At 36.6% G+C, this 25,825-nt stretch overlaps 4 protein-coding genes across 6 annotated transcripts; 2 read left to right on the plus strand and 2 right to left on the minus strand.

Moving 5' to 3' along the window:
• Positions 1 to 557: 557 nt before the first annotated feature.
• Positions 558 to 7,129, minus strand: LOC123874571 (tubulin gamma-2 chain). Its single transcript, XM_045920048.1, has 10 exons — positions 6,976 to 7,129; positions 6,692 to 6,894; positions 6,028 to 6,174; positions 5,559 to 5,695; positions 5,028 to 5,222; positions 4,467 to 4,587; positions 3,484 to 3,615; positions 2,675 to 2,857; positions 2,244 to 2,430; positions 558 to 1,723 (listed from the first exon to the last, which is right to left on the minus strand). Exons 1-10 carry the CDS (start codon positions 7,022 to 7,024, stop codon positions 1,707 to 1,709), a joined length of 1,371 nt encoding a protein of 456 aa, XP_045776004.1. The 5' UTR covers positions 7,025 to 7,129; the 3' UTR covers positions 558 to 1,706.
• On the plus strand, positions 1,919 to 24,837 carry LOC123874593 (ribonucleoside-diphosphate reductase subunit M2). Of its 2 annotated transcripts, XM_045920087.1 has the most exons (8): positions 1,919 to 1,929; positions 9,503 to 9,513; positions 20,633 to 20,743; positions 20,822 to 21,055; positions 21,451 to 21,686; positions 22,415 to 22,643; positions 23,521 to 23,739; positions 24,093 to 24,837. In XM_045920087.1, exons 3-8 carry the CDS (start codon positions 20,684 to 20,686, stop codon positions 24,243 to 24,245), a joined length of 1,131 nt encoding a protein of 376 aa, XP_045776043.1. In that variant the 5' UTR covers positions 1,919 to 1,929; positions 9,503 to 9,513; positions 20,633 to 20,683; the 3' UTR covers positions 24,246 to 24,837. The 2 variants fall into 2 exon arrangements, with proteins under 2 accessions (XP_045776043.1, XP_045776035.1); XM_045920079.1 differs by lacking the exons at positions 1,919 to 1,929; positions 9,503 to 9,513 and having other exon boundaries at positions 20,531 to 20,743.
• Positions 7,692 to 11,694, plus strand: LOC123874614 (arrestin domain-containing protein 4). The gene is made up of 6 exons (XM_045920107.1): positions 7,692 to 8,338; positions 9,296 to 9,412; positions 9,909 to 10,126; positions 10,616 to 10,798; positions 10,973 to 11,158; positions 11,363 to 11,694. Exons 1-6 carry the CDS (start codon positions 8,218 to 8,220, stop codon positions 11,528 to 11,530), a joined length of 993 nt encoding a protein of 330 aa, XP_045776063.1. The 5' UTR covers positions 7,692 to 8,217; the 3' UTR covers positions 11,531 to 11,694.
• Positions 13,966 to 19,957, minus strand: LOC123874582 (COP9 signalosome complex subunit 2). 2 transcript variants are annotated; one of them, XM_045920069.1, is made up of 8 exons: positions 19,753 to 19,957; positions 19,190 to 19,384; positions 18,633 to 18,758; positions 17,805 to 17,969; positions 17,205 to 17,379; positions 16,580 to 16,718; positions 15,567 to 15,899; positions 13,966 to 14,942 (listed from the first exon to the last, which is right to left on the minus strand). In XM_045920069.1, exons 1-8 carry the CDS (start codon positions 19,804 to 19,806, stop codon positions 14,798 to 14,800), a joined length of 1,332 nt encoding a protein of 443 aa, XP_045776025.1. In that variant the 5' UTR covers positions 19,807 to 19,957; the 3' UTR covers positions 13,966 to 14,797. The 2 variants fall into 2 exon arrangements, with proteins under 2 accessions (XP_045776025.1, XP_045776016.1); XM_045920060.1 differs by having other exon boundaries at positions 17,805 to 17,972.
• Positions 24,838 to 25,825: the final 988 nt, after the last annotated feature.

Below are 25,825 nucleotides of genomic sequence, written 5' to 3' on the forward strand. Positions count from 1 at the left end.
TGGGTTCAGCTTCAAAACAAGGACTAAAATCGTACTTTTGACATGAAATTTGACACATAAAGCTCTTAAAAAGCGCGTGAGGAGTCATTTTTTACGAATTATATATGAAAAAGTTGTTTAGGTTAGAAAATGTGTTGTTCTGTAACTTGTTACAACTGTCACCCTCCCGCACCGATCCACTAATATAGGACCATTCCTCAGTTATTATGCACTATACCTTCAGTATGGTACTAATTTAGAATTTATGGTCATTCAAATGTCGTAACTCGTAGTCTGTCTAAACGTAAGTAGGTAGGCATTATTTGAAATAAAAGGACGTTTATTTTATTGAATTATAATCTATATTAACAAGAGATTACTTAAATGGCACACAATATTTAACATTTACATTTGAGAATCAAATCCTCTGAGATTTGTCTCAAAGTATGGCTGACTCCATTACATTATATGGTCACAGAGTAAGGATATGTCTCATCTTTATACATACTACTGTATATGGTGCACCCAGGGAGTAGGTACATAGTTACAAATAACAATAACAAAACAAAAGTTTTGCAAATATTAAATAATTTACTAGTTTTATACCAGTGATAGAGAGCAAAGTATTCAAAATGCAACAATATGTTATGTTACAGAATGTATCATGTTATGTAATATTATATAACTGATGTCAGGGACTTGGGAGCACCATATTATAAACATTTATTGTCTACGGAGTACTTGCAATAGAAACGACACATTCAATTTTCTGGATCTGACAAGTATTTCTTATTAGGCCCTAGACAAGTCTTAGTAACTAAGGTGCGTATAGATCAGGGGCATTCCCTTGTAAAGTTGTAATATAAGTTTCGCTTCGTGCGTTAATACCGGTAAGTAACTATGTCAAGCCGAACATTACATTGTGCACTTTTGTAATGAATAATGAAACAACTTCAAATATTACTGTAGTAGCGAGTTATAACAAATGTTACAAAAGTCAGTACTGCACCATTGTAATGCAATGCTCAAAATGGAAGTCCAGATATTGTTACATACTATAAATATTCCTGGTCCGCACCAACCCAAAGACCTAAAATGTAATTGAGACTAAAAAAGGAATGCAACATTAGGGTCCATTTACGTTGAATTATCTATTAAAAATGGTATGTACACTAGTTATTGCGCGAATTTTGTTATGGGTTGTTTTTTGGTATGGGTGTTACGCAACGCACTTTTAACTTCATAAAAAGCAAAGGAATCGGTTAATCGCAATCAAAAAGAACCCCATCATGTGAGCTCATCGTGATTTTAACTACAATTGCCTCTCAGTTAGTAGGGGACTGGAGTTTATGTGTAACTTATTAATACTGCCGCATATTTTCTTATATTAAGTTTGTACAAGTTATTTGGTAGAGGCGTTATTAAAATAAATTACGCACCACATTACAAAAATTTTCATACAATTGCACTCCCACACATGGGTTGTTATATAACATTTTAATGTTATATTACAATAATCATGTGTCCTTACTAAAGACAAAATATTAAATTGTTACAAAATACCTGTAAAAGAATTTTGTGTTGTATAACAACTCCTGCGTGGGAGCACCATAACAATATTTGACATTATTTGAGTGTGGAGCGCAATTTTAATTTGCAACTCTACCACAAAAAGGTCATATTTGTACTCAAGCATTTACTCAAGAATTGCAGTCCGTTGTTGTTTGTTATATCGAGCTGCTCTCTGTAAATAAAGAAGTTGTTTTAATTTATGGAGTGCCTTATGCCAATCTAAAAGTTGTTTATGTCTCAAGTAAAAAATTAAAGTCAAGGCGCAAGTAACACTCCACCTGCGGGCGAAGGTTTAACACTGGAATTTGATAGTCAAGATAGGGGCTCCTTTCGGAGATCATTCAGACGACATGGTCATATTGTATGTATTTTGTGTGTGTGTCACATGTTATCTGAATGATCCCCTAAAGAACCCCCTATCTTAACTATGAATTCCAACGTAAGAGGCCAGAACCAAGCATAAATGTGGGAACAATCTAGATTTATTACCGAAAAAGACAATAAAGCAACTTTGGCCTCCCCAGGATTTTAAAAAAAATAGTCTTCAAATGAAAAGCTTTCAAAAATTGCAAAATTTTGCATAGATGCTGTTAAATAACGCCGAGTTTGAGACTTCCGCTATTATTCCCGCACCGTGCAATTTCCTCAGGAACCGTCTCATGTATAAGTATCTTTCAGTCAGCTCTAGTCACCTGGGTTCCAATGCACGTAGTCGGGCGTGGCGGCGGCCTGGTACTCCTGCACCAGCTCGTCGACTACGGCGCGAGACTCGTCGAACTCCTCCAGAGATTCCTTGAACATGGGCTCCTTGCGGAACACCTCGAGGAACGCCTCACGCTTGCGCAGTTTATCGAACTGCTGCAGGCAACGGTCGAACAGCTGCCAACCAAATAACACACGTAAGAACGGAATAATGCAAGCTACGGCATCGTCAGCTCGGGGACTGACGCCGCCGGCCGAAATTCGTCTATTATGAAAGCACAAAAGTTATCACGACTATCATCCTGGATTTTAAACTGAATGTGGACTAAAAAAGGTGCATCCTGGTACATGCGCCTGTTTGACGGGGTGGGGAATAAAGAGGGTGTATATTTTTGCAGATAATAAATACTTAAGTACTCACGGAGGAGATATTGGTGTGGTTGGCGAGCAGAAGGCCGGACACCTTGTGTGAAGCGTGCACATAGGGCGAGCGCCGCGACAGCGCCACTTGTATGGAGGCCGGCCCCCACGGGATGAAGGACGCCAGCTTGCGCTCGCGGATGCGCTGGAGCGACTTGTGCACCTGCGATGGATCCACCTCGCCCTGCCAACGAGAGATGCAGCCATCGCACCGATAGTAATAATAATTTGAATGGAGAGAAAACTAACCATTTTTTAAGAGACTACTTTTCACTTCGATTGCGAAGAAATGATACAGTGATACGCGATCGCAATCCGTGGGTGAGCTCACCCACACATACATACATACATACTGAAGTCTTCTGGTCATTACATATGCTCTAGCCGTAGGTCATATCAATTAGTCAGTGGCTTTTTAATGAAACATCAAATATGTAGAGCGATCTATCACCCACTGCGCAAGTTCAAGGTTGGAGAATTTTTTCACATGAGCATAGGATGGCCTCCTATGCTCCTATGCTCAGGCACTTTAGAAATTTTCATACAATACTTTTATGCACGAGTGCAGTTTAAGTCCGCTTACAGCCAGCATATAAAGAAGAACTTTACGAGCATGAGAAGTGAAAATTATATTTTCATAGCAATTGGTGCTCGAAAATTGCTTGCAAAAAATAAAACGTTAATCTTCTCTTTTCGGTACACACGCCAGAAACTTCCAACTTAACAATAATATAAATTGCTGGATAATTTCAATGCGGCAATGCATTGTAGCAAAGAGTGGGCGAGTGAGCCCATAAAACGGCGCGTCACCTGTATGATGTTGAGGATGGAGATGTAGCAGTGCTGGTTGGCGCGGTCGGGGCTGAGCGACACCATCATGTTCTTGGGCTGCAGCAGGCGCTGCATCACGTCCAGCACCGTCGTCTTCCTGATCTTCGGCACCTGCCATCAAACATACAGGACAAACAGCTAGAAGACTCATTGGTGACGAAGCACTGATGAATACTAAACTCCAAAGTTTAGAACATCGGCGTAAAGTTGCCAGTCTATCGGTATTCTACAGGATATATTTCGGAGGGTGTGCACAAGAACTGTTTGACCTGGTTCCTCCTTCACCTTTCTACCATCGTACTGCCAGGCATCGTCAAGGTCTGCATCCGTACGTAGTCGAAATTCCTCGAACACGTACGAAACGATTTGCTTCCTCTTTCCTAATTCGAACCGCTAGGATATGGAACGCCCTTCCAGCGTCAGTTTTCCCTTCCACCTATAATATGGGTATCTTCAAGTCAAGAGTGAATAGGCAACTTCTAGGCAAGCGCGCTCCATCTTAGGCTGCATCATCACTTGCTAGCAGGTCTGATTGCAGCCAAACGCTAGTCTATATAATTAAAAAAAAAAAAAAAAATGGCATTAGGCTGCTTTTACGTGCTTGATACGTAATGAGGTATGTGTAGAAACACACTAATGTATTGCTAATTTTCAAAACATGAAAGATTGATTTTTTTAAGCACAAGGTTTGTTATAACAAGATAAGCTCAAGGAAGCGGAAGGAAGGCGGTAGGCACTGCCCCTTCAGCTTATCTATATACAACAAGGTTGTCACAGATGACCTGAAGGAGACAGCGAAAAACCGGGCCTAACATGGTGATTAGGGGAGGACTGTGTATGATAGCGCAGTGAAAAAAGTCTATATCCAGTAGTGAGTTGAGATTTAGAGATGGGTTGATAGAGTGGAGATGAGGGATGGAGTCATACGCAGGCGGGATGAGTACGGTTGTAAGTATACTAACAGTGTTGAGCTCGTGGTCGGCCGTGAGCGGCGTGTAGCCCGTCATGAGGAAGTGCAGCCGCGGCGTGGGGATGAGCGGCGCCACCAGGCTGATCAGGTCATTGTTCATGTAGGATGGGTACCTGATCAAGTGAACATTGTTTGGTGATAAGGACCAATTAACTATCATCATACTAATACTACATAGGCAAAAGTATGTGTGTGTGTTTGTTACTCTTTCAAACAAAAACTGTTGGATGGATTTGGCTGTGAATGGAGATAGATTATACCCTGGATTAACACATAGGCTACTTTTTATTTTAAACATTTTAAACAACTTATCTGATTTACAGTAGCAACATAAAAGTTTTATAAAAACTACTATATTTTTAAAATATGTAATTTTGTTCAATATTTTTTACTAAATTTTAAATTAGAAAACATTTCAATTCAATGTAATTCAATTCCCATATATTAGTTTTTAGGCATGCCAGCTGGGCACGTGATGTTTCACCAAGTTACATGGAAGGATAAGGCACAAAGGAGATTGTTCTGTGGTGCTGTTGTAAGGAAGGTACATTACCTAAGTGTAGCAGTACTGGCACTCATGATAGTGGACACAAGCGTGTTGATTTGCGCGAAGGATGGGTTCTGTATGTGGAGGCGGTCGCTGGCTATTCTGTTCAGAGCTGTGTTGTCTAGCACCATCACACAGTCTGCACTCTCCGTCAAACGCTTCAGTGTGAGGAGGGAATTGTAGGGCTGGACTACCACATCACTAAAACATGATAAAAATGGATAGATTATAGAAATAAAGACACCTATATTCATATAATTTCATTTTTTTTATATGTATGACTTCTTTTTTATTTGCTATGTTGTCCTTTTAATGAGTTTAATTTTTTTTAATATGTTTAATTACCCCTTACATTAGGTAAAAAATGAAACATGAAATGTTTGGCAGGATATGTGGATTTATTCTGAAGACCCATGGAATATGCATGAACCATGTTCTGGCAAACTAAATGATTATTATGATTATAAAAATGCACTAATTTTTTGATTAATTTGATTTAAATACAATCTGTATGTATATTTTTTTAGTTAACCTTACCTTATCTCATCTAAATTGGGAAAGACACTGTAAGTCTGCACAAGTTTCTTTGGGAATCTGTCGGAGAGATGCTCCAGTATGTAGGAGCCCATGCCTGACCCAGTGCCTCCTGCTATTGAGTGACAGAGCACAAAACCCTGTAAAGAAGGTCATTGTTAACTGAAGGTTAATTCAGGGTTAATGTAGCTTGCAGATTCATAATGTCTCCTGAATGAATTTTGGCTGTGGCAACCACTCTCAGTGGACTCTACCCAACTATGTAAGACCTATTACAGTGCACAATATGTCCACAAACACAGATATTGATATTCAACTTTATTTTGTTTCTATATTATAAAGGGAAACTCTGTACAAAATTTCAGCTTTTTAGGTCCAAGAGCTTGGGCTAGGCATTGATAAGTCAGCTAGTGAGTAGGTCAGGAATTTTCTTTTTATTTTATGAGATATACTAGAACAGGAAATTTCTCACTTCCAAGTTATCACTGCCGTCTGCCTCTCTATTGATGATGTCAAACACTTCCTCGTTGAGCTTCTCTCCCTGAGCAAACCCTGACGCCCAGTTGTTGCCCGCCCCACCACCGTGCTTTGACAGGTACACATTCTCTTGGTTGTACAACTGAAATGTAAGAGCATTGAATAAACCTAAGAGAAGTTATCAATATAAAAGAAAAATTTTATTTTAAAATACTAGAAGATATTTGATTCAGATAAACTTTTACAAGTACTTTTGAATCATCAAATGCATCTACAACTATTTGACCACAAACAATAAAAGGTAATACTATTTTAAATACAATTGTGTTTATAACCAAATACAGAACCTGACAATCAGCATCATGCTGCAGCAAGTTGAAGCACTGCTTCTCATCACAATAATTAATAACAATAAAATTAAGGTACTAAATACTCTGGAGCAGAAAGATTTCTGTCTTATAAAACATAAGGACCCCATTCAGTGACCACAATCCTATCTGACACACATTGAGCCACAAAGGTATAAAACATTCCATTTGTTCACGCAATGTTTCGATAGGGCAATTGTTTGGAATAGTTGGTTAGGTACCTCATTTTTTCTTTATAACTTTAAGATAACCACTTAGTTGTTGAGGTTGCAAAATTACCCTAAAATTTACCTTAGCATACGGAGAATTCAAAATTGTGTGTATCACACGAGGCTCCAAGTCTAGAAGCACAGCTCGCGGGATATAATGATTGTCATCGGCTTGATAGAAAAATACATCCTTACGATCCGACCCCGCGGACGCAAACTCCTCCAAAATACCCTCGGGAGATATGCCGTGTTCTATACACAATTGCTTCCAAAACTCGAAACCAACTGCAATATGATAAATTTTGTTTTTGTTTCAGAAAATGGTTAAAAGAAAAGTGCAAAAGTCCACTTGAGAAACGAACTTACTCTGATTGCCGCACTGGCCGAGTTGTAGCGTTATCATTTCACTTGGCATTTTAAAATATATCCTTGATTACTTAAATAAAAAGTTCTATTGTATTTGAAATAAATCAACAAATAGACTAACCGTCACAGCCGATTAAAAAAATCAAAACAAAACATCTTTGCAAATGACAACTATTTTTTTTAATTAACTGGTTTTACGACTCTGGGTTCTAGAATCTTTATCATTTAAACGAATTTAACTCTACTCCATGTTGACACTTGACAGTTATTCAAAGTCAAGTGTTTCCACACTTAGAGATTTCACCCTATTTTAGGGCGGAATGGCTATTATTAGGTATGGCTAAAATTGAATCTCAGGATGTAATCCCATTTTTAAACCCACCCAATGTGTATTGCGAAAATAACATACTTTTATAGATGTAATAACTAATCAGCTTGGTATTAATTTTGTACTCTTTTCATGATGCTGAGTTATTAAGATAAAAATAAAAAAACATGATAACCATTATAACCAAACACCTTCTTCGTAATGATACTCAAGATTTAGGATTGTTAAATGATGTTAAAAACGTTAAATAATGTTGTTAAATAATAATTAACGTGAACTAATTGGCACCTATCAGGATTTTTAAAAATACAGAAATTCCTACAGAAACTAAGGTAAAATTAAAATCAAAACTAGAAACACTGATTCAGACGATGTCATTGTCAGTACTGTCAAAATTAAAAAAAACTTTTTAATTTATGAAAAAATTTAAAGCCTACAAAAATTAAATGCATAAATGTCTTGTAATTTTGCGTGCCGAGTTCATGAAAAAGTAAAAATAATTCATACAAAGTAATTTATTATTATAAATGTGTGGTGCAACTATGAGTAAATAGTTATTTTTGACAATAAAGCTTGTTTGTTTTGTTGGTAAAAAAGTTTTTCAACTTAGTGCCTGGTGGCCTTCAGAAAGTTATTTATTACTTAACACACGAGTTACGAGTACGACGCGTGTAGAATTCATTTATAATACGATCCCAAGAATTGGTTTCGTAACAGAAGGCTCTAATGGTGTGCTTTTATTTAAATAACTTTTAATCTTTTAGAAAACGCTTGCTCTTTTCAACAGTTTTAAACTTACAACTTTGCCCAACGAAAGTTTATTTTCTTATATATTAATTAAAGTTAATTACGTGATACTTAACATTAAAAAATATAAATAATTTTCTACAAGTATAAATCACACATTAAAAAAAATGCCCAGAAAGCTGCTGAAGTTTTTAATAGTATTCGACAATACGTCGCTCCTCTATTTCCCGGGTCAGTTTTTGTCCGGGAAAGTTCTAATGGAGCTGCAGGATGATACGCCAGTGCTTGGTAAGTTTTAAGCCTTTTAGAATGCAAACTATCTTAACGCCAACATATAACTTTAGAAATACTTTGAGCTAAATTCATGTGGGTTGGGAGGTCATTTAGCCATTCCTTTAACATTGAACTAATCAAAGACATAAATTACTATAAAACTAATGGTATTACAATTTATCTATACTAATATTATAAAGAGGTAAAGTTTGGTAGTTTGTTTGTAGGAAGTTATCTCTTGAACTACTGAACAGATTTCGAAAATTCTTTCACCAGTAGAAAGCTACATTATTTCTGAGTGACATAGGCTATATTTTATTTTCATAAAAAATTAGATCTACCTATGAAAATTGTAATAATCAATGCACTTGAAGCTGGGGTGGGTCACTAGTATTATATAATTTGATGATTTTGAATAGATTTATACACCACTACTTAATTTTTATTTTTTCTCTTTACTCTTATCTAAGAAGCATCATAACATACATTCTAGTAATGCAGATTTAGCAATTCATATTCCCAATTCCTAATCACACCATAAGTGGCAACTACTTAAAAAAGTTGAGTGCAAACTATGAGTTGCATGGATATATTCAACAAATAGCACATTATTTTCCTCTCTCGTCTGGCTTTACAAAGATTAGCCAATGTCAAGTTTGTAGTTATTTGTAACAAGTTAGTTAAACTATACAAGTATGGACCCCATCTGTGCCGGCGCTCCCCGACATATGCACAGCACCCCCTTAGAGTGCTTTCCAGTCAGTTTTAACAACAAAAAACACTCCAAAAAGGCAGAGCACGGCTGCCAGCTAACACCAACACAGACGAAGTCCACACACTATTTAATTTTAAAGTTGTGATTCTGAGAAGTATAAAGACCGAAGTAGTTGGAAGAAACATTTTGGGATTTTATTTCTATGATCGGTAAATAGTTGTATTTCTGCATGATTGTTATAATCTGTCATATTTTAGGTCTCCACTTCCATGTGATAGGAGAGGGAGTAGTGAGAGTGGGCTCCGGGAGACATGAGAGGCTGTTTGACAAAGAGAACTACATTGATTTCAGGATGCGCCTCCTTGGTGAACCAGGTAACATTAAAACCTTACATGAACCTTATCAAATATCTGAAAAATTTATAATGCACTGACTAGCAGAAATACTGAAAAGTGTCTTAAAAGTTAATTGTTTTATTTGCCATGTTCTGAAATGAAATTCATGTTACGAAATTTCTATGATCACTGCAATACAATGCAATTGTTATGGTTTTTATTATTTTGTAATTTTTGTTCCAAATAAAATGATATTTACACATATCTCTAAACAAGTAGTCTAAACTGAAGTTGCAACATGTCATAGACTAGGATACACAAGCCAGCCTGAGAACTGTTTTTGTACAAATAACAAATGCACAGTCATAACATGCTTCGTATACAGATTGGACTCCTTGTTTTGTGTGTCCTCTTATAAGATGCCTTAACAAATAACTTAATTTTATATTAAAAGTAAAAATATCACTGTTTCATTTCATTTTATTAATTTATGTTGTGCTGCTGTCATATTTTAACAATTAGTTAACCATTGCAGGTCATGCAGCATCCATTTTATCACCTGGCATACACAGCTTTCCATTCAAGTTAGGTTTGCCGATGGGCCTCCCGTCTACCTTCCTCGGCACACACGGCTGGGTGCAGTATTACTGCAAGGCGGCACTGAGAGAACCCAATGGATTGACTCATAAGAACCAACAAGTCTTTATTGTTATGAACCCCATTGACTTAAATTTGGAACCTCCAGTTTTAGCTGTAAGTGATTTATATTTTTTTCTGACAATATTGAGGTTTCCTCAACTAGTAGTCACTTTACAAGAGTGTACTGTGACAAATTTTATATTATTATTTTATTAATTAAGCTTGAAATAGGGCATCCACAACTTGATATTATTTCTTGAGATCTATACTATACTATTATACTATTTTATTGTTGTTATGTCAGGTAAAAGTAGGTATTACATTCATTCTGGTCTGCACAAGTCATGAATATTAATTTATTGACGTGATGGAATTTACTCATTAAGGCAAAGTGCACACATTGGTTTATGCATTAGAAAATAACCAATTATATTGAGGTATTTGGAATCAATTAAATATTGGGGATGGACATAAAAATTGTGATTACAATATTGAAAATTATTCTTGTTGTTTTCAGTTATTAGTTTTCATTCGGGCACAAAATAACATATGTATGAAACATATAGGTCAGTATGGGCATGAAAGTATTTTGTTTGGGTACAGCAAGAGTTCGAGCTGAGTGTGGAGCACAAGCTGGGCGTGGGCTGCGTAGGCGGCGGCACCGTGAGCTGCCGCGTGGCGCTGGACCGCGGCGCGTACGTGCCCGGGCAGAGCATCGCGCTGTCCGCGCTCGTGGACAACCGCTCCCGCACGCACATCCGCGCCACCCGCGCCGCACTCACAGAGGTAGGTGAAGAGGCAGAGCCGAGCGTGGCACCGTAAGCTGCCGCGTGGCGCTGGACGCGGCGGTGTGTACGTCCCCGGGCAAAGCATCGCCCTATCCGCGCGCGGGGTGGTTACCGTGCTTCTTCTAACCCATGGCGAGTTTCTATTCTATTAAAATAAATGTTTGTTTTGCAGACAATCCAATACAGCGCGCACGGGAAGGTCGCTGCCACGGAACGCCGCGAGCTGGCGCAACTGGCGCGGGGCAAGCTGCGCGCGGGCGAGGCGCAGCGCTGGCGCGCCGAGCTGTTGTACGTGCCGCCGCTGCCGCCCACCAATCTACGCGGCTGCCACCTCATATCCGTGCAATATGACGTATTTGTGAGTATCACAATACAGCGCGCGCAGGAATGACGTTCATTTTCAAAACAAAGATGACCAATATACTATTTATCAAAAAGTTTTTCGGGGTAGATACCGATTATGGTAGTGATATGCGTCCTGAAATTCAAGTTGGCGGAGATTTTTTTAAATACCAATTTAAGTGAATCCATATGAATATTCATATTGATTCATTGTTTCCAGTTCATCATCGAACCGAAGAGCTTGGAGAAGGAAGTGAAGCTGCAGCTGCCGATCTTGCTGGGCACGTACCCGTTCCGCGACGGCGACGCGGAGGCTCACCCGCCCACGCACTACCCCACCACGCTGCCCATCTTCCGGCCCTGGCTGCACGACAAGCAGAAAGAGTGACGTTACTACTGGCTTCACAAACTACTGGCGTCTGCCGCCTACTAAAGATTACATATTCCGTGACTATTGCCAAGTTGTTGGCCTATCGATTAAATTAAAAAGAAAAACGGGCCAAGTGCAAGTCAGACTCGCGCACCAAGGGTTCCATACTCAGGTATTTTTTCCGACATTTTGCACGATAAATCAAAAACTATTATGCATAAAAAAAATGAAAATCTGGTTCAGAATGTACAGTTAAAGCCCTTTCATATTATTATAACCCACTTGGTAAAGTTATCTCACTTTGAAAATTAAAACACATTATTTATTCCTTTACTTGTGCTATAAAACATTACAAGCTGCCAAGCTACTGTTCATGATTCTAGGTCAACACGAAGTACCCTATGGTTTTGATTTCGACAGACACTACTGACAGACAAGGAAGTGTCTTATAATGGTTCCTTCGTCTCCCTGGAGTTACGGAACGCTAAGAAGTAGGACAAGTCACAAGCCACGACTTTTATGTCAATTTATTTTAAGTATAATAAATACTGCCAGTTTTGTATAAGTAACATTTTAATATCGAAATGCCGAAAGAATTATTCACATTGAATGTTGAACAATGCATTTTGAATAACTTTTATAGTCAGCACTTTTTGTGCGTCTTTATTTTAATTCTTAATTTAAAATATGTATTCTAAAAGCTAAACACTGTTGTGTTAAGGTTCGAGTAAATTCTGTTCGTCCAATCTACAACCAACACCCCAAGCGAAAACTAAAAAAAAAGTAAAAATAAAAATCTGGAAAAACTTGATAAACTAGCTTAAAACAATAATGTTAGGGGTCTATACATACAGACTGCATTTGGACTACAAACCAACTGCAAAATTGCAGTTGGGATGCAGTCCGTTCGCCTAGACTGATTTTCCACTAATGTTAATGTCTCAATACTCGAAATCTATCAACGTTGTCGTGATGTACAAACTCGTACTTAGTAAGTTTTCCGTTAAAATTAATGTTAAGGGTGCGTTTTTAAGCGGAACGGAAACTTATTGAATTAGATGACGTGATAAAATTATTGCATCACCTCTCAATAATCTAATCTCACGCCTCCACTCCAGTAGAAAAGCACTCCAACTGCACAAATCTACGAAAATAAATTATGGAGATGTAAAATCACATTTTCTTCCCCGTCCATATGACAGATTTACATAGTTATCTTGAAAAGTTACGCTAGACAGACTCAAAAGGGCTAAATCCCAGAGTTGTAAAGACAATTTCAAACAATTACACTGCCTCTGAAGAAAATTTGTTATTATAGAACTAGTTCTATAGTTCTAGTTTACTGCAATTAATAAACTTTATTGCAATTTTATTATTAAAAAAGTGGTGCTCTTTTTTGGTGGATACTTTGTGTTCAATGTGGTGTGACATACTAGCAGGGGTATTGCCCTGCGGTTTCTAATAGTATTACTTGCTCAGACTTTTTACTGCTACACTTAGTTAGTTTAGTGCCATTTATTATTATCTAAATTCTTATTAAAAATAAGCTTTTAAAATCATTTAGCTATGTCATATCTTTAAGTAAAATAAAAAATGCGGATATTTTAATATTAAAAAGATCTATAATACATAATAACTAACCTGTGATATACCGGACCGTCCATTTATTGTAGGATAATTATTACTATGTAATAAAAATATATAGTTAGTTAGAGATGTAATTAATTTTATTATAAGAGTATAATAATCAAAGCAAAATATAAATGTTTTAAATATATTTTTGGATTTTTTTAAATTTCCCTTTGCACAGCGGTTTCAGAGCCCAAGGCTCTATCACTCTATGTATGAACGAATGATTTTCACAAGCTCTGACAGTTGTATTTTAAAAAGTGAAGCCAAATTCGTACCCTTGTGTGCGTGACACAACGCTTAGCGACACAGACTACATAGAAATTGGTCCACGGTTTACCTAGATGCAGATTTTCAGGGTGCTTCAAAAAATGGCCCTTACCAGGGTAGATTTTAGTCTGAGTAAAACTTGGTACCAAAGCCAACAGCCTATGTAGTACTCCACACTCGAACAAAATGTTTGCAGGCTGCAAATCGTTTTTGCTTACAACTGTTACAATGTTCAGTGTGCTTGGATCCCAAACCAGTGTGATTTTAATTTTGACACCTTCATGTAACATCAGTTTTGTTTGAAATAGCCTTTCTGCTTAATGGTATTTACTATATAAAGCCAGACCAGAAAAATAAAATACCTCGCCATCGAAAAAAACCTGAACTAATTTCGAACAAGAAACTGCTAACTAATACAAGAAGACCATATACTTAGTGTCCATAGACCATATACCAGTGGCGCCCCTAAAGCAAGTTTTTAATGTCTGGTCAGGCTTTAAATAATTTTCGAAAGAAAAGGACAGGAGGATGTGTATTAAATAAAATAAATCATGGATTTTTCACATTTTATTTGAGTTGAGCTTCAGATAAACACATTAACCTTAAGATGTGTAATACATTATTTAACCATATGGTTAAGCATTATTATAACATGAAATCTCAATGGGAATTATGGATTAATGTTACCAAGTATGGTCAAGCCGGATGCGAATTCCACGGAAGTGAGATGCGGGTGCCAGTAACTACGGAACTTTAACCTTGACTTAAAAGATACACAAATTGCAGAAACCTCGGAGAAGGCGTATGCAACGTGCTTTGACGCTTCAGACCTCCTGGAGTTAGGTTTTCACTCGTATTTTTTCATTGTCAGTAAACATTGAATTTGTTTTACATGCTGGCCTGGCGCCTGGGCCGCAGACTTAATAATGCAGAGTATAAATATAGTCTGTACAAAATGACATCTCACGCGCCATTTTAACTCTATGATTCAACTGTTATTTCAAAAGTACCGTTCTTCACTTTTAAAATAAAGACTAAAATCGTACTTTTGACTTGACATTTGGCACATAAAGTGAAAATGGCGCGTGAGAACTAATTTTTTACGCATTATACATAATTAAACTTTTCACGCAGGAACTTGTTGCTATTAAGCACCCCTCCAGTGAAACATTTATATTGCTGCTTGTTTACCTTTTGAGTCAGCTAAGGTAAAATAGAATGATTGCAGAGATCATCGCATTTGTTGTTAATTGCTGAATCATAAGAAAGTACATCCTGGGTTTGCCAGTTACAATCACTTTTGATTTTATATTTCCACGATTGGCTAAGCGTCAGCACAAAAGGCGGGCACTGGGCAGTTTAGCGCGGGTATGGCAGCGCTTGTGCCTACGCCATCTTGTTGGCCAGCGCGAGGTGCAGCGCGGCGAGCTGCGCGGTCCACTTGTCGAGCGCCTGGTAGCGCGCGGCGCCGCGCGCGCCCGACGCCAGCTCCAGCACCGCGTTCACCTGGTCGATGCGCCCGCTGATCGTGCTGCGGACGAGTGTGAGGGTGAGCGACATCTGATCAGCAAAATGCTCAAACAGCTTTCATTGATACTTATACTACTACAATACCACAGTATAAGGAGACACAAAGTGTTCCGACGCCTTTGATCTTGTGGTAAATGACGACCACAACTTTGCATGAATCTGCCATATAGGTCTCGGAATTACTGGGGCCGTCTCAGTTCGCTCCCTTATCGCACGCTTGCTCTGTCTAGATGGCTTCGTCGAACTTTTAGTAGGTAATATTATTATATATATATTATTATCCTTACCCTGCTAATACTACAAATTCTAAAGTGTGTCTGTCTGCCTTCTGATAGCTTTTCACGGCCCAACAATTTAACAGATTGAAACGAAATTTGTTACAGATATAGCTTGCCAGGGAAGGACATAAGCACTTTTATCCTGGAAAATCAAAAAGGTTCCCACAGGAATCCACATGGACAGCTTGTGGGCATCATAACTTTGGTACAGAGATAGCTTGCTTCCTGGAGACAATATAGGCCATGGGATTTTTAAAAGCCTGAATCCACGTGGTCCATCATAGTAAACTTATACGCGCTAAAATTACGCTAACTGCAAACCTTCACAAAACATTGAAAAAACGTACTTATCCAAAATACATGTGACTAATAGATTCTCCACCTCCTTCTCATCGATATTCAACTCCTTGGATATGAAGGGTATGTGTATCCGAGTGTAAGGCCCGATAAGCTTGATCAGCACTTGAGTCCTTATGTTCCTCAGCAGATCCTCGATGTGCTCTCTTATGAAGGGATCGTCCATTATGTTGTAACTGTTGTGTTTGAGGATGGACTCGAAGTCGTTAATGTCGTTATTTTGGTAGGCTTGTACTAGATTCGTCATGGCCAAGATTTCCGGGTCGTTTTTGTACGGTTTAGCTTCTTGAGAATCGAATGGATTGATTCCTGATTTCATTAACCTGGAATTATAATTGTTTTATTCAAGAGAAGCTTCATAATGGACTTTTGGGATGGAAACTTAACTCGGAAAAAATGTAATAAACGGATGCTGCGATAAAGACTGGGCGTTATGAGTGCGTTAGAAGAATGGAATATTTTATATACAATGTACACATTGTATATAAAACATATAACACACAAGCATAGCTTCTGTCGGGGGGTCACAGCACATCTCATCTTTCAAGTTTTTGAAGAGATTCGTGATTTGGATATTTAGAAAACTGGACGCAATTTGTTTTCCTAACCAATAAATCAAGACCTCCATCAGTTTAATTGCATTTGTATTCGACTGCGGCGAAGCCCAAAGAAGTATGTATGTATGTACATATGTCCGTTCCTATGCCCGCTTGTATTGTAACTACTCAACAGCTCAATCAATATTGATAAATGATATGCCACTAGATTCGTCTTAATGGCGCTAGTATCCCTGGGTACATAAATTTTTAAAAAATCAAAATGGCTTAGTTTAAGCCCTAAAAAATGAAGTGCAAACCAGAAGTAGGGGATTTCTGAAATCTTTTTAAATAACTTGTTAAAAATCCGAACGACTGCATAGCTAGAATTGCAGGAAAATTAGCCTGAGTATTATTTATACTGCCTAAGTCACTTTGCTGTTGCCCGTTACCTGTTAAACACTCACATATTGGCTAAAACTAAATACTTCAAACAGGTGGTTCTCCGCGGACTGCCGGACTCGTCGTAGTTCTTGAACGCTTCAAAGAAGTCCGTGTGCGCCTTCTCGAACTCCCCCTCGCGCAAGTGCATCTTACCGCCACATTCTGAAATATCACTATTTGGTGTTAAAATTAAATCAATTTGACGAATTTTGGCAGACCAAACGCTCATCGAGAAATCCGTCAATTCTCGCCGAGACTTGTCGGTATGAGACTGGTTTGGACAATAGGGATCGGACGACGAACAGAACGAGCATTCTGGTTCTGATAGTTATTTATAACATAATTTGGTGGAAGATGGTTCTTCTCCTTTCAAAGTGTATTTGGTGTATTATTTTTGATTGTAAAAATGTCTTCTTAATGGAACCTAAATAATATATAAAAGTTTATTTGAATAAAAACTTTTCTATTCTATTAAATAATTATTAATCATTTTGATGAGATGGTTGTCACAAATAATTCCTAGTTCTCCCATTGCACAAAGACAATACAAATACTCTCCACATTGCTTTGGCATTGAGACTTAGATGCCATTTAGAACTTTATTTTATTTCTTCAATGATGAAAGATATTGTACGATTTTTAGGATACCTCTGATGACGCCCATGATGAGTGGGTGCGGAATGGCCGACTTGATGTGCAGAGACTGCTCGTAGAGCGCCTTGAGCTTCTTGTTGTTTTTCTGTGCTGTGTACATTTGTATTTCTAGCGCATAGATCTCTAGTAGTTGTGTGCCCTTCTTGAGGTCATCTTCGCCTTCATCTGTCTAAATGAGATCAAAATTTTATTTTCATTTTATTTTCAGTTGGGTGAAAGTGTTTATATTTTTAGGCATGTTTTGAAGTTTCAATTCAATTCAATTCCCAATTATTGGCTTCTAGGTGTGCCAGCTGGGCACAGAGTGTTTCGCCAGTGTCACGTTTATGAAGAAGGCACGAAGGAAACATTAAAACATTGGTATTCTCTTTATGTCACGCACAGGCACAGCTCAAACTACTGGACAGAGGGGGGTAAAAATAGGGGTTAAAAAAAAAAAAGATTGAATCTATTTCATTCATAGACAGTAAATATGAAAAGAAAATTGATGACACCCATCAGTAAAGTAGATTACACTGTAAACAATAAAATTGTTATAAGTTATAAATGCACAATATGGAAAATTGTACATTACTATTATTATAAGGAATATACCTGACAACTCTGGTGAAGCTGTTTTAGTATTTTGGCCAGTTTGTTGAAGTCTCCTCGGTCATAGTATAGCTTTCCTAGTTTAGTGTTGGTTTTAAACCACAATCTGTCGTTTTTTGCATCTTTTAAAGCTTCTAGTGTTGTTTCATAGAAATCCTGCAGTAACTCCATCTGTAAGAAATCAATATACGTAAATTGATCTTTGGTTTAGTGGTGATTCACAACATTATTTGTACCACCATAAAAGGATAGATGACAAAAAATGACCAATTGCGATTTGGACTCGCACACAAATGGTATGAAATATAACACTTATATGTGCAACACTGCAATTATGACGGACAGCGCCATCTATATGGGATTTAGTAAGCTAATTATTTTTTCATGAGCACATTTTAATTTTTTTGTGATGTAACCAGTAACCACAAATTTACTGTGTTAAAACTTTTTCCTTTACTTGTGCTATTAGACCTACCTACCTACCTGCCAAATTTAATAAGTTTAGGTCAACGGAACTATACTATAGGTTTCATGACAGACACGACAGACAGACAGACAATGAAGTGATCCTTAAGGGTTCCTTTTTCCATTTGAAGTGTGGAACCCTAATAAAAGAACAGAAAACACAGACAGAAGTAGGATAAAAAAGGCAGCCTTATTGCTTATTATCGATCTCTGCCCATGCGATAGTAAGCAGCCATGTTTCTTCATTAATTACAAAATCATTAATTAAATAAAAAATATGTATATTAGAAACATGCATATAATTTACTATTTTCACATTTTGTGACACAAGTACTGTAACATAAATTATACAAAGTTGATACTTACATTTCTAGAAGTAGAGATATAGTCTAGAATGGAGTTGATAGATTTCTCCGAGTGGTTCCTTGTGACTGCACTTTTGATGTATGTGAGCAGCTGCTTGTACCTGACCATCATCTCCGTGAAGTTGTTCTGGTAAAGATATTGGAATCAACTATTTATTATTGTTTTTGCCTAGTTGTACAAAAGATATGATTTAAATAGAAATAAAGTCCTGAGTATATTCTTAGGAAATGGATTTCATATTAAAAATTTGAACTTTTTATTAAAATAAACAAACACAAATGCTTTTAAATCATTATCAAGTAAATCTATAGTTCATAAATTTTGAGAAAGTTCTTGTCATATTTGCTCTGTGTGAACTGTTAATTATGTCAAAAGTTTGAGTTAGTCAGACAGGGACGGCTTAGTAATAGGGTCCCAGTTGAACCCTTTGAGTGGGGAACCCTAAAAAATATGAATAAAATTATTCTAAATCAAAGAGTTAATTGTCTTTTTAAAATCCTAAATTCACACTGATTTCACAATTCTCTAGCATCATTTAGTCTCCAATAAATAAACACCAGTTTGAAGTTGATCTTGATCATCTGTTTGAGCGCCTTGAAGCCCCACTCGCCCTTATCGCCGCCCTCCAGCTCCAGCACCTTCTGGAAGCTGAGCAGCGCCGCCTGCGGCTCATCCTCCTTCAGCGCCTTGCTGTTGTAGTACTGGTTCTCCAGGTCCACGTCTGGCTCAGAGTTGCTGTCCTCTGAGTACTCCTGGGGTAACATTTATTGTGATAACATACCGATCAGCCAATTAATTTTGTATAAATCAGTAATCAGTAAAAATGATAGATTTAAAACTTCAATTTTTTTTTTAATTCAATGAGTTTTAAGAGTTATTCTGAGTGTTGATCCAGGGCTAATAGGTAAGATAATAATAATTATAAAACATTTTTTCTAACCTATAACTTGTACCTTTCAAGGTACAGTACAAAGAGTATGTAAACACTACGTACGGTAAATTAACTCTGTTCACCAATTGTATTCCCTTACAAACTTAATCCATTCCTGAGGCAAATGTCGCTGGTATACTGATGAAAGTGTAATAATAAAAAAAATTAAAAATATTATAACAACAATACCAGCCCATAGTCCTCCTCTTCTTCGCACATATAATCGTCGTCGTTATCCGACATCTTCAGCTATCAGCCGATAGAAAGTATTAAACCTCTATTAACTGTATTAATTGTTTTTGCATATATAAATTAGCTTTTTAGGTTTTTAGGAGCCAAAATCAGTCAGCAACTAGGCAATGAAAAAAATACATTTTGACACATGACATTGACATGTGACATTGAATACTCTTTTAGTTTATGGTGAACATAGAGTAATAACCATGGAACTGGAAGTAAGATCGCCTTGCCGTCTGCTAAAGCTGGAAAAAAGAATTTTTTGATTGGACAAATTAATAACCAATAGAAAAGAACCATATTTAGGCTATTTTGCGCGGGAAATCCATATTATTTAGCAAAATTAAACAAATAATGTTGCGATTTCATCAGAATTGATCATTAGTATTCTCTTGTCAGGAATTTAATTTAAAAATAAGCTTTAATTCATGCCTAATCCATGTTTTATTAAATAACTGTTTCCCGCTCTTTTCAGCCACAAGTGATTGGTTGATTCTGACCGAAAGATTTTGTTTAAAAACAATTTTTTAACCACTTGTAAAATTGTATCTTCTAATAAAACTATTTACTACGTTTCTTTTCAGTACATAAAAATCAGAAATAATTCAGTTGAAATGTGCTCATTTAATTTAATATAAATTAAGTTTTATGATGGTAAAATTGTGTAATTAGCCAAATATTGAAAACAATTTAATTTAAATTTCAGAACGAAATGCATTACCCGCCAGAAATTTGAGCGCGTTTTGGTTCCACATCCGCGAATTGTTTACCAAATTGCGCGTATTTTTCATTCAACCTCCAAGAAAACTCAACGAGTGTACAATTTTGTTACAATTTTATTCGCTCCAATTGTTTGTGACTTTGTTTTTAATCAGTTCATAAAATGGCCCACATTAATGGCAAGGAAAATCTCCACACTGGAATGAATAACGTACACATTAAGGTTAGTTTAACAGTTTTAGTGTTATTTCTATCACTAATTTTTCTTTATAATATTTAATTAACTAAAAATCCTTTACAGTCACCTGTTAAAAATGTACTCGCATTACGGAACGGTAACGAGAAAGTTCAGATTGAAAAAATGGATATAGAGAAAGACGCCGACAAGCAGAAATTTGACCCCCAATTAGAACCCCTACTGAGGGAGAATCCTCGTCGATTTGTCATATTCCCCATCCAATACCCTGATATATGGCAGATGTACAAAAAGGCGGAGGCTTCCTTCTGGACCGTAGAAGAAGTTGACCTGTCAAAGGTATAGTAACTTTCCTAAGTCAATGACTTGTGACCTTACAATAAAAACCCAGCTTGTGACCTAACGGTCCAAATAGATCAACAAAGAATAAACAGTTGATCATGATTGTATCATTTTGCTAAGACATATAATATTGTGCAATCTTGTCACCATGTGGGACAAGTGAACTTTGTAAATTAATTCATAGGTATCTATCTACATGCCTAATAGCAACATATTTTTCTTCAAGTAAACTTGAGCATATAGCTGTAAAGTGAATCTGCCACATTCAATTATTTTATAATGTTCGATTATTTTCCATTGTTACAATTAGATATTTGCAAACTCATGTACCTATTGTCTTAGTATTCATTATACTGTTTGTTATCTAACTTTATCTAACTTTATTTAATCAGGACATTAGTGACTGGGAAACCTTAAAGGATTGTGAGAAGCACTTCATCAAGCATGTGCTGGCCTTCTTTGCAGCCTCGGATGGGATTGTGAATGAGAACCTGGTGGAGCGTTTCTCACAAGAGGTGCAGGTCACAGAGGCTCGCTGCTTCTATGGCTTCCAGATAGCCATGGAGAATGTACACTCAGAAATGTACTCTTTGCTCATTGACACCTACATAAGGGACCCTAAGGAGAGGTAATCTAATTGTATTAGTAAAATTTATGTATTTTTTTCTATTTGTTGTATATAACTTGTTTTCATGATCATAGTCCATGTTTTGATATTCAATATGTCTGTGGTTTCACTTGTACATAACATGCTTGTAAATTGTAATTTCTTATTATAGAATTATTGTAAACAAAGCTAAATGTAGGTCTGTACACTAAGTACCAATTTCATTCTTAAACTGCAGGGTAAATTGTCATATAGTATAGTTTATTTATTTGATCATATAGCTATTGATTTTTTAATACAAGTGTGTTATATAAAAAAATATTAAAAAAAAAACACATAATATAACACTGCTAATAACACTGCTATGGGAAGAAAAGAGCATTTCTGTTTAGCAAACTTAAGTTGATAACTTTATGATATAATAAAACTTAAAATTGGCTAAATTAAAAGAATTTTTAGTAGCTCTGTCTACTAATTAATATTTTTTTTTTTTTAATTACATAATTTGATATATAACAATATCTATAGACTGGTAAATGGGCCGCAATTCAAAGCATGTTTGTAGATGTTTTATCCAAAGATGCATAAATAATGCTCCAGTATCCATGTAGTTTGTACCGATTCTGTTATAAGTCAATGTGTAGGGTGCATAGGTGTCACACACAAGTTGCTTCACTTAATTAAAATACTAATGTAAGAGGTTTGCTTATCTGGAGTTTTTATTAATATCTTTGTTCAATAACTTGCAGGGATTTCCTCTTCAATGCAGTAGAAACCCTCCCCTGTGTGAAGAAGAAGGCAGACTGGGCCCTGCAGTGGATAGCCAGTAAAACTGCCACATTTGGTGAGCGCATTGTGGCCTTTGCAGCTGTGGAAGGGATTTTCTTCTCTGGCAGCTTTGCTTCCATCTTCTGGCTCAAGAAGAGGGGCCTCATGCCTGGACTCACCTTCAGCAATGAACTTATATCCAGGGATGAGGTTTGTTCATATTCATTATTCATATAACTTATAATAATTATCTTGTACCTAAGTGTTTTTAACCGACTTCAAAAAAGGCGGAGGTCCTCAATTCGTCTGAATCTTTTTTGACCATGATGTCACTAGGCAGGCAGATGTCCACACAAAAAAAGGTTGGTCCCTTTGAGGCAAACCCAACCCCCATGAGTAACATGTGACACAACCTGAAAAAATTCCTCTTGTGTCACACGTGGACTGTATTGTATTTTATTTTCCTTGTGAGTCACATTTGTGTGTAACATATATTAGATTGTAATAATATCATAAGGATAGGCAGTTCATTGGGTTAGCCTTCCCAGCATAACAAATAGATCATTCTGGAAAATAGTTAAATTCCCGCCAAAATCAATTCAGCAGCTTTGAATCATGATAAACAAAAAAATGGGTCTTTAAAAGTACTTAATTGCTTGGTACCTAGAAAATTACAGAGTAATCTATTTCAATAAAATGTAAATAGACATTATCAATAGCAGTTTTAGAAAGTCGAATGCATGACTTCATTTTTAGCTTTTCTGGGATAAAAAGTTGCCTATGTCAATTTCCGGAATGTAAGCTAACACTGTACCAAACATCAAATGGGTTAAACTGTTGGGCCCTGAAAAGCTAACATACAGACAGACACACTGTCACATTTATATTTATAACTAGCTGATGCCCGCAGCTTCGCCCGTGTGGATTGGTCAGATCCCCTGCAGCATCAGGATTGAGGAGTTGGAATCCAAATTTTTTTATAGCTTAATATGAGGTAGTTATTTCGAAATTACAGACAGACACTCCAATTTTATTTATTAGTATAGATATTAGTATGGATTATGAAAAATTATGATTTTTGTTGCAGGGCCTTCACACAGACTTTGCATGCCTCATGTTCAAGCACCTGGTGCAGAAGCCGAGCAAGGACTGTGTGCTGCAAGTCATCAAGGATGCTGTTACAATAGAGCAAGAGTTCCTCACAGATGCATTGCCAGTGAGGTTGTTGGGCATGAACTGCGAACTCATGTCAGATTACATTGAGTTTGTTGCTGACAGGCTTCTTGTGGACCTTATTGGGGAGAAGGTGTGTATTTTCTTTGTTTTAACTCATTTTGAATACTATTATGTTCCAGAAAGTGGGGCTGAAAGAAAAATCCGATAGGTGACACCAATACAGAGATAATAAATAATTGAACATTTTATAAGAAAGTCCATGGGACTGAATAGTCCAAGTTGTATAATCTAATGCAGTGCAATGCAAGAGGAGAAATAAGCGCATAGGCCGCTTCAATCCACACTAATCGACCTTCATGCCTTTTCAAGTAGATATTTGCCAATTTTTGCCCCATACTTTCGTAAAAACCTTTTGGTTTAATAGAAAGTTAATCTGTTTATTGATTTCAGCATCAATATTAATAAATTGTTTTCTTTCAACAGCATTACAACACCAAGAACCCATTTGACTTCATGAACCTCATCTCCCTGGAAGGGAAGACCAACTTTTTCGAGAAGAAGGTCGGAGAATACCAGAAGTGGGGAGTCATGTCGAATCCTAATGACAATGTGTTCACACTGGATGCAGAGTTTTAGCTTTAGCACTTTAGTTTGTATATAAATACTTTTGCCCTAAGTCTGACAGTATTAGAATATTTCTATTAATTTTGGTAATGATTCTGACTTTTCTTAATATGCATTTTTTTTAAATGATACCAGTGGATTTGGTATAATTATATGATGTGACTTAATTATAAGAGATAAGACTATGAAGATGACATTTTAATATTTTCTTTCATGTAACTAATTATGTTCACTACCCGTTGACAATAAACTAATTTGTTTCTGAAACTAATTTATATAACTAGAATTTCAATTCTACTTTATTATTAAAGGTGACAATATAGTTAGATAAAGATCATATTGTTATGACTGCATTATTTAATAATTATGCAAGAAAAATTCACAATAAAAGATAAGTTTATGTTAAGCTAACATAATATTAAAAACTATGGATTGTAAGTTAAGTTTCTAGTTAAGATTAATTATTCTGCAATAATTGTTAGTTATATATTTTCGAATCAAATGCGAAAATGTAAAGTTAATGATGGTTTCAATTCGAATCTTTGTGATATTATTATAAATGTAAGTTTGATAATATATATTCAATAATATACTTTATTTGCACAAATATTGTTTTTTTTTATCCAACTGAATCCCTATTATTATTCATCGACCATCAATCACCATCATCGTCAGTTGTGGTGGAGATTTTCTGAAGATCATTTACTAAGATATATTATGCGATACTTATAGTATGTGACAGGTTGAAATGACAATCGGGGAGGGGACGCCCCGCAAAAGAGGGGTCTCTCCGTCACTCGTTTCATACAATCGTAGAAGTCCATGAAATTTTGCAGACATTCTAGAAACTAATATCTATATCTGTGGTTTTCCAGATTTCTGTTAAAATATTCGGTTTCAAAGTTACGCGGTCTTAAAAATTTTCATACAAATCTTTGAGCCCCTGTAATTTTAAAACTACATATTTTTAGAAAAATCTAAAACACCACAGACACATATTAGTTTCTAGAATATGTCTGCAAAATTTCATGGACTTTGGTTGCTTAATATTCAAATGAAATTAGAACTACGATTGTATGAAACGAGTGACGGAGAAAGCCCTGTTAACTCGATGCGGGTGAACGGGGCGTCCCCCCCGCCTCATACCCAGATTGCCATCTCGACCTATTGCAAACTATATCATCGTCGATGTTTTAAACAAGGTATAATATATTTTGCCCAATTTTTAGGGTTCCATAGTCCTACTCAATATTATAAACGCGAAAGTTTGTATGTATAGATAGATAGTTGTTACTCTTTTACGCAAAAACTACTGGACGGATTAGGCTGGGAAGGAAGACCCTGAATTAACACGGGCTACTTTTAATCCCGGAAAATCAATGAGTTCCGTCGGAATTTTTAACAATATCCACGGGAACAAAGTTGCATGCATCAGCTAATCACACTAATATTATAAAGGCGAAAGTTTGTGTGTGTGTGTGTGTATGTTTGTTACTCCTTCACGCAAAAACTGCTGGACGGATTTGGCTGAAATTTGGAATGGAGATAGATAATATCCTGGATTAGCACATAGGCTACTTTTTATCCCGGAA

This window comes from Maniola jurtina, chromosome 2 (genome assembly GCF_905333055.1).
Source record: "Maniola jurtina chromosome 2, ilManJurt1.1, whole genome shotgun sequence".
Taxonomy (NCBI): domain Eukaryota; kingdom Metazoa; phylum Arthropoda; class Insecta; order Lepidoptera; family Nymphalidae; genus Maniola; species Maniola jurtina.